Raw genomic sequence first — 18,461 nt, forward strand, 5'->3', positions numbered from 1 at the left:
CAACGATTACTTCTACTATTACGAAAGCTGGATTAAATTTCTAATTTTGATTCTTAAATCAAAAGTAATCCCTACACTTTCTTGGTAATTAATGCATGGTAGTTAAAAAGTGGTCATGCAAAGTTTGTAATAATTGTTTTGCTTTCAGAAGGCTCTTTAAGTTCACAATAATTCGTGATCAATCATTAGAAAAAGGATAGTAGTGATTTCATCATAAAGGTGTTCTTTTTTCCTTTTCCAACTATAAAGATAAAAAAAAGGGTGTTCCTTTTACTTTTCTTCCCCCCTTCTTCTTTGTAGTAAGTTTTGTTTTTTTGATTGTATAGCTATATAGTAAGAAACTATAATACATGAATCAATACACACACAGAAATATACTTGATCAAGACGCTAGTCAAGAAAAGTCATCACTCAGAGTAATTGAGTAACCTTGATTATTGGCATTAAGGGTAATTTTCTTTTGGGTTGTACTTTCAGTTTTCACTAATTTGTTATCCTTGACGGTCAGATTGAACAAGGGGAAGGTCATGTATTACAATGAAGAAACTCCACTCACTTAAAATCTTGATAAAAACATTAAAGTAAAATCTTGATAAAAACATTAATTAAATACACTCTTACTTTGTAGTAACTTTCTCCTTTCCGCAGATTCATCTAACATATTCTTTTTTCACTTTGTTCTCTTCGAAGTTGGTACAGTATGCTTCGTTGGTGTTATAAATGATTAATGTCACAAGAAAAATATGTTGTCTGGTACCAAACAAGCCATAATGTATGCTACTTTTGATCATTGTGTATAAAGATATTATGCATTTTAAGTATATAATTAAAATTGTCATGCTAGTGTATCTACTCCCTCCTTTCACTTTTACTTATCCACTATGAACTTTGCACACCTCTTGAGAAATAATAAATAAAGTGCATAATTTACATGATATTCATAGTAATTGGTGCATAACTTTAATCAACTTGAAAAATAATCTAAAATGAGTAATTTAAAAACGAAAAAGAAAAATTACTTTTCTCTTGATATGTTAAATTTAGACAAATAAAAGTGAAATATATTTTTAAAATAGTGGATAAGTAAAATGAAATTAGAGAGTAGCAGTCCACAAAATGAGTGAAAATCCCAAGAAGGACAAAAAAAATTGTGAGATGATTATAATTTTTTTGCGCGGATTGCCCTTCTTTTGGGGTGGTCTTTAAATTTTGCCCCTCATATTTGTAGTCTTTAAATTATGCCCCTCATATTACTGGTCTTTAATTTTTGCCCTTCGCGTTGCAACCCTGAGCGTTCACGCAGAAATCATGAGGTTCTGGGTTAGAACCCCCGCTCAAGCATAAATTAAAAAAAAAATTGCATGGCAAGGTTTGGGTCCCGTGTATGCCGGTCCCGGCATACACTTGTTAAGGAATTACCAAAGTTATATGTCAGACCCGGCATACTCATGCCTTATGGGCAGACTTGGCATAAGTATGCGGGTCTGGCATAACTTTGGTAATTCCCTAACAAGTGTATGCCGGCCGGGTCCGGCATACTTATGAGTAAATTTGTAATGGACAAACTTTTAGTTAAGCCTTAACTAAAAGTTTTTTCCTAGTTATGCCTTATGGGGCAAACTTTTAGTTAAGGTACAACTAAAAATATGCCCCATAAGGCACAACTAAAGTATGCCCCATAAGGTGAAACTTTTCTTTAAGGCATAACTAAAATTTGTCTTATAAGACAAAGTCTATGTCTTAAGGAAAAGTTATGCCTTATGGGGCATACTTTTAGTTATGCCTTAACTAAAAGTCTGTCCCATAAGGCATAACTAGGAAAACACTTTTGGTTAAGACTTAACTAAAAGTTTGCCCATTAAAAGTTTGCTCGTAAGTATGCCGGACCCGACATAAACTTGTGAAGGAATTATCAAAGTTATACCGGATCCGGCATACTTATGCCAAGTCTGCCCATAAGGCATAAGTATGTCGGGTCCGGCATAACTTTGGTAATTCCTTAACAAGTATATGTCGGTGGGGGCATAGGGAAATTTAAATTCTGTCTTGCGAATTTTTTTAAAATTTTTTGACTGAGTGGGAATTCGAACCTGAAACCCATAAATTTTAGACGAAGGACAAAATTGAAAGATCTCAAATATGAGGGACAAAATTTAAAGAGCACCCAAAAGAAGGGCAATTCGCAACGATGATTATTGCCCATCTAATGGTCAAGGCCTCAAAGGGTACTAGCTGACAAAATATTAGCAAAACCCCTTTTCTTTTCCAAATTTTAAAATAATGACATCAACTCTAAAGATTTTCACCTAACTCTAATCCTCTAGAAATAGAGTAGATTATACATAGACCAAAATGGAAAAAATCATTTAACCTGCATTTAATTAAGGGTACCCACAACCCCATAATAAGAAAGAGAAAAAAAAAAAAAAAAAAAAAAACCCAAACAAATAGAAGTGAGTAACTCAAGGCGGGAATTCAAGTAAAGGAATTTTTTTTTTTTTTTTTTTAATAAAAGGTCTTACTTATATCAATCAAAACAAAAAAAGTACGTGCCGGCCTCTTCTGAATAGAGAAAATACAAGTATAATAAACGTGAATCCCTCTTGTCTCTATATTCTCTTAATCATTTTCTTCTTCTCCTAAATCATTTTTTGTTTTCTTGGTTTTGAAAAAAATGGCGACTTCTAGTGGTAGACCATCATCTTCACACAGGAATGAAAGGCTACCTCCTCATTCTTCTTCTACTACTAATAATAATAATAATGCTTCTGCAAGAAATTCTAGTGCCAATGGCCAACTACAGCAGCAAAATATGCGTACTAAAATGGGATCAGCTAATAATACAAGACGTTCTGTTACGCCCACTTCAAGAACTCGCTCTCCTCCTCAGGATAATAATGACCCAGGTTTCATTTCTTTTTTAATTTAATGGTTACATTTGTTGTGTTTCTAATTTTTGAATTTTGTTCTTATTATTATTACTCCATCCTTCCCAAAAATATAAAAATGTGTCAATCTTTTTGGGACAAACTAATAAGGAAAGTACGACAATTTTTGAGACGTCGTTAGTATTTTATTATCGAAAACAGTCTCTCTACTCCACATCACCTCTATGGGTACATCCTACTAGTGGGATTACACTAGTTATGTTCTTATTGTTGTTTCTTATGGAATAATTGAAAAGTGACCCAGGTTTTTTTTTTTTTTTTTTTGGTTTCTTATGGAAAAATTGAACATTCTTGTTTTTCTAGAACTTGGTGGTTTTTGTTTGTGTTTTAATGATTGAGTTGTATTCCTTCCATCCTAATTTTTGTGAAGCTGTTACTGTTTGGGGAGGTAAATATGTAAATGGTGACTTGTAGTAATTTTGCATGTAGTTCACAATTCAAATTGAAGAATTCATACCCAATTTATCGTCAAAATTAAGTATTTTGAACCTCGTTCACATAAATAGGGACAGAGGGAGTAATACTCTTGAATATTCAGACTTGAAGTTGGTACTCAGTGGCGGAGCCAGGATTTTCACCTGGGGGTTCAATAATTTTAATCTTGTATATACACTGTAATTTTTCGCCGAGGGGATGAACCCCCTGGAGCCTACCTAGCTTTGCCCCTGTGGGTACTGTGGCAGTTGTATCACGTTCTCTTTCAGGAAGACGGGTCTTTTCATGTCTGAAAAAGAAAAATGGAAATGGAAGAAGCTAAGTTGAATTCCATGTTAGATTTGAAGTGTTTGAAGATAGCTGTTCTCAAGCTAGATTAGAGTGATGATGTGTTTTTTGATTAAAAAATGTTTGAAAATTTTGTAAAGTGGAAACCCTTTAAGTTAGTTGTGATGAGCTAGTCATTTGACGCCTTATAATTCTGCTCGGTTTATTGGTGCAAGTAATTGTGCTGAAAAAGTTAGGGATCAACTAATCAACTACACCTCTGTACCTCAATCTCAAACTAATTGAGATGAATACTCTTTATTTATTCCTCTCTATTGAGGTCCGTTGATACTATTGTCCATTTAACGTTACACCCACATGCCGCAAATCCAGGAAAAAAGCAATATGGAGACTATTTAATGTATAATTTTACAAGTGAAAGGGGATAGGAGAATGCCAGTTTTCCAGTAAAGTTCTAGGCTTCTAGAAAATTATCAAAAGAAAGATCATTTGTTGTGTATGGATTCCAAACAAGACCACGCTTTGCTTGGGAATGTACTTGTTAGCTGCGTAATTTCTTTTCCTGCAGACAATATTAATTTGATTATCTTCTGCTTGTATGCTTACCCCTGTGCCCAAATTAATAAAGGAATTTCATGAATTGATTGGTGGGAAAACAATGGAATGGTCTACAAGCTCAAGCAAAGTGCAGAAGAAAATCATCTTTTGCACGAACCGACCAGTGAACACACATTATAATATCTAGTATTATCTACTATACAACCCGTTTTTATACCATATCACATTTCTACTTAGAGTTGTTATATGCAATGATGATCACATCCAAAGTCTTTTGCGGGGATTGTGATAAGTATGCAATTGTCAGATATTATGTACATGGGCCTGTTTGAACATGTTGTATATTACCTTATGCCATCATTAAAATCTGGTCATTTGTCAAAATCATGCAACATACTAAGCAAATCTAATGAAATTTCCTAGAACCTGGAAGAGTTAGAGTAGCCATCAGAGTTCGCCCAAGAAATGCCCAGGAACTTTCAGATGCTGATTATGCGGATTGCGTTGAAGTGCAGCCTGAGGTGATTAACCTCTGTAGCGAATTTCCATGTTTGTCTGTCTTTCCGTGTATCTTTGTAATTCGTAATAACTTACTAAATCAACAAACTACTTCCTTAATCATGCAGCTCAAGAAGTTAAAGTTGAGAAAAAACAATTGGAATTCTGAGTTTTACAAGTTTGATGAAATTTTTGCTGAAAGTGCATCACAAAAGCGCATTTATGAGACAGTTGCAAAGCCTGTAGTTGAGGTAAGTGGTACAATGACAACTATAATGGGTTGAACTATATATAGAAGTGTATTATGCTATCACAGAATGTATCAAGTTTCAGGAATTTGTTTGCATTAACGTCCATATAATTTCTTGGTAATAATTTAGTAATGAAAGCTAGTAGCTTTTGGTTATGAGTGGCGATAGATTTTTATTGGAACATTGATTTTATTTGGTTTTGTTGATGATGAGTAGTAAGTGATCGGCTATGAGGAGTAGTTACGCATACAATTCACTTAACTTGGCAAGACATAGTTTGCTCTTGTATTCAATAATTAGGGCATTGAATTTCGCCACGATGGGATATTATCTATTGTTATAGCTTCCAGTTTTTAATCGGAGCTGTAAATTTCTGCTACCAATGCCCCACTTGCTAACTAGGCATTAGGAAAAACCACTTCAAAAAAAAAAAAAAAAAAAAAAAAAAAAGAGCAAGGTGTACCTTCATGCACCACGAACTTGAATCATCACTTGGCCGTTAAAGCATGCTAAGCTTCACTTAGCCCTGGAATGCATTTTATTGAAACCTACCAAGTCGTAGTCATTCCTGACCTTTTTGAGATTCCTTCTTCTTTCTAATACAAAAAAAAGATTGACACGGGTCCAAAAGGCCCCAAAGAACAGCAACAGAATTCCAGGAAGCATTTAGCTTATAATAGTGCACTTGCTTTCCCTGCCTTTCCATGAAGCACACCTCTTCCCAAAGACTGACATCAATATCATGTTTGTGTTCTGTAAAGAAATGCTATTGCTACTTTCTTTGTTCTTTTTATTTACTATAATTTTGTTACTAGTATTTACTTATGTAGACTATATTTCAAATTACTTGAGGTTGATTGATATAGTCAGAGTTGCATGGTATCATGTTCAGCTAGAAAGAATGTGGATAAATTTTAAAGATTGTTCAGTTTAGTTGATTGTTAAAGTGACGTGCATCTGTTCAAGTTTATGTCATACTAATACAAGTTAAACTGATTAATTAAAGGTGTATCCGAGATTAATGTTGTGAACTAATGTTGGTGAAAAATATGGTACATTCCTCGATCTCAGTATTCAAGGAGCAGTGAAACTTTTTCGAGTCTTAACAACATGAAAGCTATTATTAGTAGGGTCTATGTGGCTCCCTATTTGAATAAAACCTACAGAACCTTTATTTTATGCTATACAACTATGGATCTCTTCCTTTTTTTTCTTGACTTACTTTTTTAGGAAACAAAACCGTGGTTGGATATTGTGTCTAACTATTTTTATTTCTTGTTTAATCTGCATAAATTAAATTTGATTGATTTTTGCAGAGCGTGTTGAATGGGTATAATGGCACAGTTATGGCCTATGGTCAAACAGGTACTGGCAAGACTTATACGCTTGGTAGATTGGGTAAAGATGATGTATCAGAGCGTGGCATCATGGTTAGAGCTTTGGAGGACATTATTGTCAATACAACCCCCACATCTGATAGTGTGGAAATGTCTTTTTTGCAGGTATTCATATTGGTTACCATGATTAAATCTGTTTGTATGAGTATCCAATTTGCTTCATATGTAGTAAAGCTATTTATACTTATGAGAGCAAAGCTAAGCAAAATGCAAGAATGTGGATCTCTAATGCTGTTTGCAGGTTTGTTTGGCAGTTTGCATTTAGAAAATTTAAAACCCAATGGTTGTTCATTTAGTATAAAGTTTGTTGACTAAGTTGAAGTTTTAATTGTTAATCTCATACATTCAATATTGTTGGTGTATTAGTGATAACCAGCATCAGCTGTTTCTATTGGCTATTCAATATCTGATTGAATGGTCACTATAACTTTCATGTTGATCTTTAGGTTGTAAACTCTACATTCAGGATCTATTTATTTGAAGGTATAATTAAGTATAGAGAGATGTCCAGTACCTATTATAAACTACATTAAACTCATGAAGATTTGAGATACCAGTCCTGTTGTGATGATTAAGAACCTTTGAAGATGGAGATACTGTCGCATGATCGGACTTTTCAATTAGAAACATATCAAAGCAACTTTTCAACATTATTGTACCTTATTGGCCGCCTAGGATATTTCCATCCACTTACTCTTTTAATTCTTTTAAAAATCATTAAAATATCAGATTTTTTTTTTATACCAATAGAGGTGTAAATTTGTCCATACATATATTTCTTCGAAATAGTAACATTTATTTGTTAGTTGTTATGGAGCCTGTTATATCTTTGAGTTTCACTGCTAGTAACATTTGTAATTTATGCAACAGTTGTACATGGAGTCTATCCAAGATTTGCTTGCTCCTGAAAAGATAAATATTCCAATTGTCGAAGATGCTAAGACTGGAGAAGTATCCGTCCCTGGTGCTACAGTGGTTAAGATTCAGGATCTTGACCATTTCTTGCAACTATTGCAAATTGGAGAAGCCAACCGTCTTGCAGCGAATACCAAGTTAAACACCGAATCATCACGTAGCCACGCAATTCTTATGGTATATGTTAAAATTGTCCTCAGCTATACTCTTATTGCAAACAGTTAAGGAATGAAGATACACAACTTTATTTTTTGATCTTTAAGAGTTAAGAATCTTTCATAATAAAAAGTTCCGCGGAAAGAATATGAAGGATAATTTCAGTACATCTTTCACCAGGGAGACGCTACCAAGTTTCAATGAGGGCATTAGCTCTAGAAAACAATTGATCCATCAGTTTATGAAGCAGTCTATCACGGCTTCTTATTAGTTCTCTAAATTCTAATGTATTCCACAATCTATTTTCACCCTAGTTTCATGACTTATTCATATAACATCAATAAGTTGATCAATTTACTTTTCCTTGTAAGTATTGCAACTGGGTCTCATGGTGCTAACTTTGCTCTACACTGTGTGTTAGTGTCCCCACATGATGAGTGAATGGATTGTTATCTCCTTACATGGGGCAATTCTCACCTCATAAGGTAGCTTTTAGGGTTGAGTTAGGCTCAATTTTCATATTTTTTTACTTGATATCAGAGCTAGATCTACTCCTATTTTTTAGTCTATGCAATGTTGGACTCCCATGTTATTTTTTCCACACTCCAGTCTTGTCCTGGTGTCTCGGAGGGTGTTAAAAGTGTCCCATAATGGTGGGCGAATGTGCTTGGCATAGCTTACTGAACTGTAGCATGCTTTTTAAAAAATTAAATCTTATTACAAGGCAGGTAACTTGTCTATTAATTTGTTCATATTTCTCCTTTTACAGGTTAACATCCGTAAATCTGTTAAAAATGATGAAAAAACAGGCTCAGCCTTTCAAGAGAAAGACAGCAAAACTGATAAACATGGCAATCAGATACCTATTGTTCGTAAAAGCAAGCTGCTAATAGTTGATCTAGCAGGATCAGAACGAATAGACAAATCTGGTTTGTTATTCTTACATTCACACTTACCAGCTCCTTTTGATTTCATATCTGAAATCTTTACACATAGGCTGTTTCTGGGAGGTAGGGTATTGTGGTAATGTGGTGGTGGAATTTTGAAGAAGTGGAAGCGTGCAATACATGTTCATATATCTCTTATTTTTATTTGGTCCATTCTCCAGATTAATAAACAAACATATTCACTATCTTGCAGGAAGTGAAGGTCGCTTGTTGGAAGAGGCTAAGTTTATTAATCTGTCTCTTACTTCTCTGGGAAAATGTATAAATGCACTGGCTGAGAACAGCCCTCATATACCTACAAGAGATTCTAAACTAACACGACTTCTTCGTGATTCATTTGGAGGTTATTGAAAGTTTCTCTCACTTAATTTAACTATTTTAAATTATTTTGTCTATCGCCAAGTATAGGTTATTTGAGAGTTAGTGTGCTTTTATGCCCTGAATTTTCACTGTTAAGTGTCATTGTTTAGAAGTAAGTGTGCACTTATGCCCAGTTCATTCACTGTAATGTGTGAATATTTGTACTCGAACTAGTTGTCCTCTCGGTCCATGGAGTTAGTTATTTCTAGCTTTTCACTACTATAAGCATATTTAAACTCTTAATTGACTTTTGTCATTTGCTACATGCAGTTAGATATTAGTGAGAAGTATCCTGGCCCAACTATTCTGGTCTGAACAGTCTATTCAAAACTCTATTATTTAGCCTCCCAAACAAATTTCTTTTACTATGACCTCAAATAATTATCATACATCCACCCTTGGAGACCCAGTTCAATTCGCAACAAAGTGAAAATAAACAGCTAATTAACTTATAGAGTTACCCAGTACCTGAGCTAGTTGGAGGTAGACATGGCCTTTATTTATTAAAAAAAAAAAAAAAAAAAAAAAAAAAAAAAAAAACTAAATCCACCACTACCTGTCCCTTTTCACAGCAATATATGGTCCTTGTGAAGTCATAAAGATGATAACAAAGTAGATTCAAGCTAAAGCTCAGTAAAATGAATATCTATGTGGGCTTGCATATGAGAAAGAATGAATTTTCTACGTTGAAAGAAATTTGTTGTGGTGGCTATGGAATGGAAAAGTTTGTTTAGAGAGACAGGTTATGGGATTTTCAGTTTGTATGTTGTATGGGAAAAGATTCTGGTAGCTATTGCAGATAAGCTGTGATTAACTTCTGTTCCTTCCATTCCTGAAAGCTAAAATAATCTCTATCTATTTCTCTAGACACATACCTAATTATGAGTGTGGTACGCGGACTAAATTATCCCGGGATTATAATCCCAGGATTATAGTCCTGGGACTAATTTATCCCATCTAGGAGATGGGATAAAATAATCCCAAGCTTAGTGGGATAAGGTGGGATATCCCACCCTTAGGATTATGCTTCATTTTATACTCAGTTTGGTGGAAGGAACAAATTTATCCCAGGATAAATTTATCCCTTCTACCAAACATGGTACAAAAAATTAGTGTTGGGATATCCCAGCTTATACCATGCACTAAACGACCCCAATAATTGAGTTTGTCATTACCGGATGGACTGTACACTTCTGTATACATTACAATTTGCGCCTAGGCTGGAAGTGTGTATTATGTGAATGCAAATCTTGACTTTATTGGTATTCTCTTATTTGAAAAATAATATAAGCTAATGAAACAGGTTCTGCACGAACTTCACTTATAATAACCATTGGACCATCTTCTCGGCATTATCCAGAGACCACAAGCACAATAATGTTTGGACAACGGGTGAGATTTGTATTCGATAATTACGTGTGTCACTTTTTTATAGTCCTTTAGCCTCTCAACCCTCTTCAGTTTTCCTACTGAATTCAACTTGCACAATCTGTCATCTTATTTTTAATCTGGTTCCACAAAGACTCATGCATTAGACTTCCTTTTGTTCTTTTCCATCTAATAGCAGTTTCGATAATCAGTTTATCTCATATCTAAGGAGTGGTCACCATTTGGTCTAACTTGTTTTTTAAAATCAGAAAAGGATATCTAGTACTTCTGGTGGTGGATAAAAATTCTTATCCCAATACAAGAGATTCAGCCAACTTGATTCTTGTCTCTGTTTTGAATGCCTAAGCTCTCTTTTATCGATAACATCCGGCATATATCCTATGCTTTCATCCAATGCACTATGCAGCATATCCTTTTTCTGCTTATCATATGAACTGATCTACAGAGAGCCTTCCTATAAGAAGCTAAGCACTTACGAAAGCAAAATATAAACTTTTAATAGCTTTTCCTGCCGAAAGATTATCATTGGCTGCTTTTATGTTCCTTGCTAATCATGACATGACAGACTGCATTTCTGCCAATTTATGACCCAAAAAAGTTTTGTGCTTCTGCTGGTATATTATACACTAGAAAGCTTTCATGCCACATGAGCTAGCATTAACTGTTTTATACAGGCCATGAAAATAGTTAACACAGTAAAGTTGAGAGAAGAATTTGATTACGAGAACTTATGCCGGAAGCTAGAGACTCAAGTGGAGCACCTCACTGTGGAGGTTGATAGGCAGCAAAAGTTTAGGGCAACTGACCAAATGGCCATGGAAAAAAAACTAAGGGAGTGTCAAAAGTCATTTACTGAAGCAGAGAGAAGTACGGTTGCCAGGTCCAAGGTAACTTTGTGGCCTCTTTTTCTATCTTTTGGGACAGGATTCCTATCGTCTTCGTTCTCTGAGCTTGAGCTTGTTAAAAAAAGGAATCCTTATAGCATCTTTGTCCCTTCCATATTTCTTCTCATTTTAGAGGCAGTGAACTAATATTTTTTACTTCCATGCTTTATTTCATCTACAGTTTCTGGAGAAAGAAAATAGTCGCCTGGTTTCAGATATTGAAAATATGTTGGAGGAGTTGAATTGCCAGAAGCAACACAGCAATTCGATGAAGAATGAGATTTTGAAGCTAGAATCAGATTTGAAGAATAGCAAGGTATGTGTACAGAATGATTTTTTTTTAAAAACGCTTTACTAACAATGAGCATCTAGGCCTCTACAAATTTTGAACTTTCTCAAACCATTGGGGACTTAAGATCCTAAATATGTCTCATCTAATTTCAGCTTTTGGAGAAGGAGAACGGTCATTTGAAATTGGAGTTGGAAAACGTACTGAAAGATTTCAACCGAGAGAAAAGTCATTATAAGTATTTGCAGGATGAGGTTGCACGTCTAGAAATGAGTTTAAAGCATAGCAAGGTATCTGGGTTTGACCAACTATGTTGTTTGAACATATTTCTGAAAATAGATTTATCTTTTCAGATGCATTTATGCTAGAAATGCTAAATCTTGTGTAGACTCATCTCCATAAAGCTGAACTGAGATTGTCTTGGTGATTTTCTGATGTCCGGAAGTCTAGCTTCTTCAGAAGTTTGAATATGTACTTTGACCTGTATTGGTAGAATATTTCAACATGGCATTATACCCTTTGGTTCCTTTGTGTTTGCTCTTATCCCACTGAAAGAGAATAGCCCTGTCATACAGCTACTAAAGTTATATAGAGCTATTTCTTTATCCTTTTATGTATTCTCATTTCCCTATTCCTCTGATAAATTGTGGACTTAGCAATTAAATTACATATGTACCTACATAATAGTATATGTATTAGTGTTCCACATTGGATAAATGTATTGTTTACATTGTACAGAATGACTATAAAAAGCTGTAAGAAAATTCCTGCAAGAAAAAAGAAATTGTTCTTGCATTTCCCCAGTCCCACTTTCTTATTTTTCCTCACGCCCTCTTTATATTTTCTTTCATTTATTTCTTTTACAACGAATATCAAGCCCTTCAAACTTCTCTGATACTGCCTGTACTCTTCATGTACTTGCTGAACTCGAGTTGAAATGTGCTAGTGGAAATTTTAAGTGCTACTTGATATGATGTTTTGAAGTAGTTGGCAATTTGGAGACTTGTAACTATAATTTGCTTCATGGTTATGATTTTAAGCTTATTTAGTAGCTCCGCATCTAGTTTTCTGTCATAAATTGGACATATTTTCATTGGGTTGCTTGAGGCACTAATCTTGTTGTTTTGGTGTTAGTAGCAACAACAATTAGAGAATTCATCATATCAGAAAGTACTTGCTGAGAACACGCAAATGTATGAGAAGAAGATAACTGATCTGATGAAGCAACTACAAGATGAGCGTGCTCGCTCTGAAAGTGCTGAACAACAATTAGAACTGATGAAGGAGCAATTAACTGGCCTTCAGGAATTATTGCAGGTTGACCATTTATACCGGACTGCTCCATTTTCTGTATAAGACATCAACTTGCAAGTGTCATTTCTGAATCTATAGCTCCTACAATGTTTATTTTACAGGCTTTCTTAGCCAAAAAGTACAACTCACACGTACTGAGTTGTTAAAAGCGTATAATTAACCTGTGGAATGAAGTTAATCTAATTTTCATTTTTTGTCATGCTTAAACTAACCAGGAACCCGTTTTAGTTTCTATGTGTCCTAGGTAGGAATGAAAAAGTATCTAACTATGTTTTTTTTTCTGTCCGTAAAAGCTCCATCAGAAGGAAACATCTACATATCAGAAGGAAATTTCAGACACTACTCTGATGTATGAGGAGAAAATAGCACAATTAGAGCAACAGCTAAAAGATGAGCATGCTCGTGTTGATAATATGAAGGAAAAACTGCATGCAATTGAAGAACAATATACAGATCATGAAACCTCAATGAAGGTAAAGCTGAATAACCATTTAACCTCTGTACTATCTGGATTATCTATAGGATGCTATCCTAAGAATCTTCATGATTTGCATTTGCACTCTTATCCAATTGATGAAGTTAACTAAGCCCCGTTTGGTTTTAAAGATTAAGATGTCTGCATCTGAATACACATCTAAATATTAAGATATGGTATTTAGATATTGAACGCTGAATAATTAAGACAGTTTGATCTCGGCATCAAAATGTATAAATAAATATCTCTTCTCACCTATCTAACCAGAGTTCTGCGGTTTTTTTTCTTCAAAAGTACCAGAATAATGTGTAAACAAAAAAGCAAACATAAGTACCTATAGCGCATGAATTTCGTGCGTTACATAGGAATGGGTTGACGTCCCCTACAAAATCAGTTACCCGTGTTTTTTTAAAGAAAAATGCATAACACATGTTTTACATGCACTATGTGAACTTGTTGACGTGAGTTATATGCCCCAGTAGGTAGACCTAAAATCATATGGAAGGAAGTTATCTCGAAACTTGAAAAAACCTATGGAGGTATAGTTTGACTAGGCATGGAGTTTAAAAAAGAAAGGAAGACTTATGAAACTTGTGGTCTAAAATAAGCCATAAATATTTGTGTGGTTGTAAATCATTTCATTAAGGGTAAAAAGGAAAGTTTAAAGTTAAATTATTTCTAAATATAGAAATGTATCATTCTTTTTTGGGAGAGACTAAAAAGGAAAATGTATCACATAAATTGGGACACAAGGAGTATAATCTGTTGGAATCAATGCAGACTTAGCTAAGGATAGGCACGAATATTTATATGCAATATCAATCAGTTGGGACTTGGGAGGATATGTTAGTCATGTTAATGCGTTTACGGTAGGTCCTATGTTCTCTAGGAGTTTTTAAGCCCTATTAGAGACTCTTATGCCAGTGGGATATATAGGAGAACTTCTAGTACTTCCATTTATATTTTTATTTTATATATTGTGGGCCTGAGATGAATTTAAATGGGGAGCAAGACCAGTGAGAATTCATATAGCCGATACTGAGTAGTAGTTGTAACAGTTTTGGCTTTAATCTTCTAGGTTAAAGCTCTTTTCAGCCTTAATTGTTATTGCTTTTCCTGATTGTAGATTCAGAGGGAAAAAGAGATTGATGCACTTGGATCCAGATTAGAAGAAATGCATCAGCTGTATGAGCCTACTCAGAAGGAACTTCAGACATTAAAAACAGAATATCAGGTTCTACTATCAGAAAAGGTATGTTAAGGACTTTAACATTTGTCCCCTCAAGGTTCTCATTAAAGTTCAATTCACTTAAACTATCTTACCATGTCCACCTTCCCTCCTAACCCTTCTGCAAAAGAAAAAGGAAACAGCAAGAACAGGAAAAAAAATCCCATTCTGCTCACAAGCGAAAAAAACATAAATTCTGTTAGTGAAAAATTTACTGATAATAATCTTTGCTTCCTCAACATGGTCCTTAGAGAGAATTACATGACGAACTTCACAATGTGAGGCAAACACTTTTAATTGAGGAAAAGCAGAGGAAAGCTGCTGAAAATGAGCTGTTTAATTTGAAAAAGCTTGTGCCTGAAAGTGAAGATAGCTTTGAGGTAAGTGCTACCATGGTTTTTTTTTCTTGTCTTCTATAACCCGGATTAGAGTTAACATCTGATATTTACAGGAGAAGAAGTCATATATGAAGCAATATACACCCAGTAGATCATTCAATATGCATAGATCAACTGAATCAAGGGAAAGGATTTTTGCCCATCAGAACACCATGTCAAAGATAATTGAAGAAGGTAAAATTCATTGAATGTTAAAGTCAGGTCTCTGTCTTGTTATATAATAGCATAATCATGTCTATTTCTTTCTATTTATCTTTTGGATTCTTTAAATTAACTAGGCTTAATGACTTTGCAATTCAGTTGGTGTCCAGAAGATAATCTCTTTGTTGTCATCAGTCGATTTGCACGTCCAAATTCATGCTGTGAAAGTGGTAGCCAATCTTGCAGCTGAAGGTCTGTATAACTAACTATTGAGTTATATTCAAGTGTCAAAACAATGGTGTGTTTGTCGATAGCAATAAACATTAGCTTGATAGAAATCTTTATTGGAATGGTAACTGAAAATGATGCTTCTTCGGCTGGGTAGATAAATTGAATTACCTCTTCGGACTTCGCAAAAAGCCATGAAAGAAGAGTTAAAGGCATGCGTGAAAGATTTTTTTTTGCCTACCATTGTATCGCTACATAATCTTCCATTCCTACTAGGTCCATAATCTGATTCAAATCATTCAACTCCACAAGAATGACATGAACAAGTTATTATCATTTTCGCTAATGAAAAAAGAAATCAACAGATAATACGCCGAAGCAAAACCTGAGTCTTTCTTTTTGTACTTCAGACAGCAATCAGGAAAAGATTGTGCAGGAAGGTGGTTTAGATGCACTTCTCATGCTGCTACAATCATCACAAAATGCAACTATACTCAGAGTGGCTTCTGGAGCTATTGCCAATTTGGCAATGAATGGTACTTGTGAATCTTTTCTTCTTTACATTCTCAGCTGTTCTAAGAATTTCCTTTGTGTGGATTTTGTCATTCACTGGGACCTTCTTAACCATGTCTCTGTGTCTGTTGAGATGTCGATGAGGTAAGTTAGCATAGTCTTCCTTGCGCTGGCCATAGGAAGAAGGATTTTAGACACAATGATAAGTATGAATATGCTAGTTATGCTCAGTCATTTAAATTTCAAATTTCTATTCATGATCATACAAAGGGGAGCAGTCTGAGAAAGCTCCCTATCTTCCGAGATAGGGGTAAGGTCTGCGTACACTTTACCCTCCCTAGACCCCACATTGTGGGATTTCACTGGGTATGTTGTTGTTGATGATCATACAAAGGGGCAGAATAGGGTATATCAACCTCCCCCCCCCCCCCCCCCCCCCCCAAACAAAACGAAAACCTACACCCAACAACAACTATTTATGATCGGGCAGTATGGAAAACTAAATCTATTAGAACTAGTTAATTGGACCTAGGAGTGTTGACTGATTTATTTAGAAAGACAGGGACAATTGAAAAGGTGGCAAGAAAAAACAGAAAGCTAACAATAAGAACAAACAAAAGAAAAAACAGAAAGCTAACAATAAGAACAAACAAAAGGAGGCTGCCAGGTCCAGAACCGTTCAGGATACAAACACTCCTTTGTTTACTTCCCCTGCTTCGACTTTCAAAAACCACAGGAATTTCCCTTATACTATAATCATATATTGTAGAACGTTCAAGTGACAGAAATCTTGTCCATCAATCTGATTATAATTTTTCAGTTTGAGGGCATAAACATCCGAATATAATTGCATCTGCGATGTAAGCTCACTATGATATTCTGGAGTAAAGCAACGTTTGACTATTATTGAGTCAGTTTGATGTTTTAACCCTCTGAAAGCTCTTTCTCATTTCACATGAATCTGTTGTAAATGGCTGATCGAACAAATTTCACTTGCGTTGTACTGAAAATTTACAAATTTTAATCTGTTCAGAAGTGAATCAAGCACTAATATCAAGTAAAGGAGGTGCTCAACTTTTAGCCAATACAGCTGTCAAAACTGATGACGCCCAAACTCTTCGAATGGTAGCAGGAGCAATTGCAAATTTGTGTGGAAATGGTAAGTTTAGGTCATTATCTACTGTAGTTTGTGTCCAAATTTCTACTTTCATGTGCATTCTTGGAATGACTAGTAGAAGTTGTTTGCAAAGCATTATCTTCCTCAACTTCATGTTGTCCTTGCCTTTTGTATTTTACAAAATTGAAGCAACATTCTGTTTTTTTTTTGTTTTTTTTATTTTATTTATTTATTATTTATTAACATTCTGTTTCATTGATCCTCTGAGGCTGGATGATTTATTCATTTATGTTGAACATCTGAACATTGATAAGGTTCAATCTCATGACAGAAAAGTTACATGTAAAATTGAGGGAAGATGGAGCTGTCAAAGCATTGTTAGAAATGGCTAGATCTGGAAATATTGAAGTCATTGCGCAAGTTGCCAGAGGATTGGCTAACTTTGCAAAGTGTGAATCGCGAGGAACAATTCAAGGTTTGCGTGATTTAGATATGGATGTAATTACTGATTTTTCCTGTTAGCATGCACTTGACTGGTATTACTTTTCCAGGACATAGGAAAGGCCGTTCTACTCTTATGGAAGATGGCGTTCTAAGATGGTTGATAACCAACTCTAACAGTGCTTCTTCTTCGACAAGGCGCCACATAGAACTTGCTCTATGCCATTTGGCACAAAATGGTTAGCTACTTGTCCAAACTTATTTCTTGTTATAGTTGCTTTTATGATTCAGGAAGTGCACATGTATATACAGTTATTAAGATATAGTAGCTAAAAACAGCTAAACCTTCTGGCCTAGTGGTATACCCTCGTTCCTTGGCAAGTGCTAGTCTGGGGATCTAATGCCTCTGCCTCAAAATTCCATATATGAAGTTTTTCACAATACTGAAAAAGTAAAGATATCTGTTTTTTTACTAGTAATGACATGTTCTTACGGCTATGACAGAGGGTAACGCTAGAGATATCGTGTCAAGTGGAGCGTTGGATGAAATTATACGAATATCAAACGAATCTTCACGAGAGGATATTCGAAATTTGGCTAAGAAGACACTGAAGTTGAGCCCTACATTTCAAGCTCAGATAAGAGCACAGTGAAGGCAACTGTTTACCAATATTAAGGAAATTCCAGTTTTTTGAGTCTACAGAAGTAAAAAGCATTATGAAGTAGCCCCTTTTACTAACATGTATTTACAACAGTCATGTAAGTAGCCCAACAAAATGTAACTAAGATGCTTTATGACATGTTTTTTGTAAATTATATACCATTCTTATACATATGCACTATCATCTATCAACATTCCAATTTGACGAGTGTGTCAATAGGAAAAAAGATTAAGGGAAAAAAGAAACATTCGTTGTATGTAGTTCATATATAGGCGGATTTAAGATTTGAACATTATGGGCTAGAGTTTCGAATCTTACCACATTCCATTTGATTTATTGGATTGGTAATGTTAGTTAGTAATTTTTAAGTATATATACAGGATCCGAGCTTAAGCTATTGGTTTTGGATGAACCAATAAGATATGATCTACATCCCACCTTTGATACATACTGCACTGTAATTGTTGACTAGATCTTCACTGAATCAATAAAATTAGGTTGGTATCCTTTGTGCCCTTGCATTTTCCATACTCTTGCCATTGGCCAAAAAAAAAAAAATTGTAAATTCCAAGTCTGATTTTAAAATGATTTTAAAATATCATAACCATTTTTTTTGCATTGGAATTTCC

At 34.9% G+C, this 18,461-nt stretch overlaps 1 protein-coding gene across 2 annotated transcripts; it reads left to right on the forward strand.

Moving 5' to 3' along the window:
* Window positions 1–2,567: 2,567 nt before the first annotated feature.
* LOC132614165 (kinesin-like protein KIN-UC) lies at window positions 2,568–18,127 on the forward strand. Of its 2 annotated transcripts, XM_060328544.1 has the most exons (22): window positions 2,568–2,906; window positions 4,653–4,750; window positions 4,856–4,978; window positions 6,295–6,480; window positions 7,246–7,467; window positions 8,216–8,375; window positions 8,587–8,736; window positions 10,057–10,145; window positions 10,817–11,029; window positions 11,208–11,342; window positions 11,471–11,605; window positions 12,453–12,632; window positions 12,923–13,102; window positions 14,231–14,356; window positions 14,584–14,712; window positions 14,784–14,904; window positions 15,031–15,123; window positions 15,510–15,635; window positions 16,646–16,771; window positions 17,061–17,204; window positions 17,281–17,409; window positions 17,675–18,127. In XM_060328544.1, exons 1-22 carry the CDS (start codon window positions 2,675–2,677, stop codon window positions 17,821–17,823), a joined length of 3,246 nt encoding a protein of 1,081 aa, XP_060184527.1. In that variant the 5' UTR covers window positions 2,568–2,674; the 3' UTR covers window positions 17,824–18,127. The 2 variants fall into 2 exon arrangements, with proteins under 2 accessions (XP_060184527.1, XP_060184529.1); XM_060328546.1 differs by lacking the exons at window positions 2,568–2,906; window positions 4,653–4,750; window positions 4,856–4,978; window positions 6,295–6,480 and adding an exon at window positions 6,493–6,616.
* The last annotated feature ends 334 nt before the right edge of the window (window positions 18,128–18,461 follow it).

This window comes from Lycium barbarum, chromosome 10, assembly GCF_019175385.1.
Source record: "Lycium barbarum isolate Lr01 chromosome 10, ASM1917538v2, whole genome shotgun sequence".
Lineage (NCBI taxonomy): Eukaryota > Viridiplantae > Streptophyta > Magnoliopsida > Solanales > Solanaceae > Lycium > Lycium barbarum.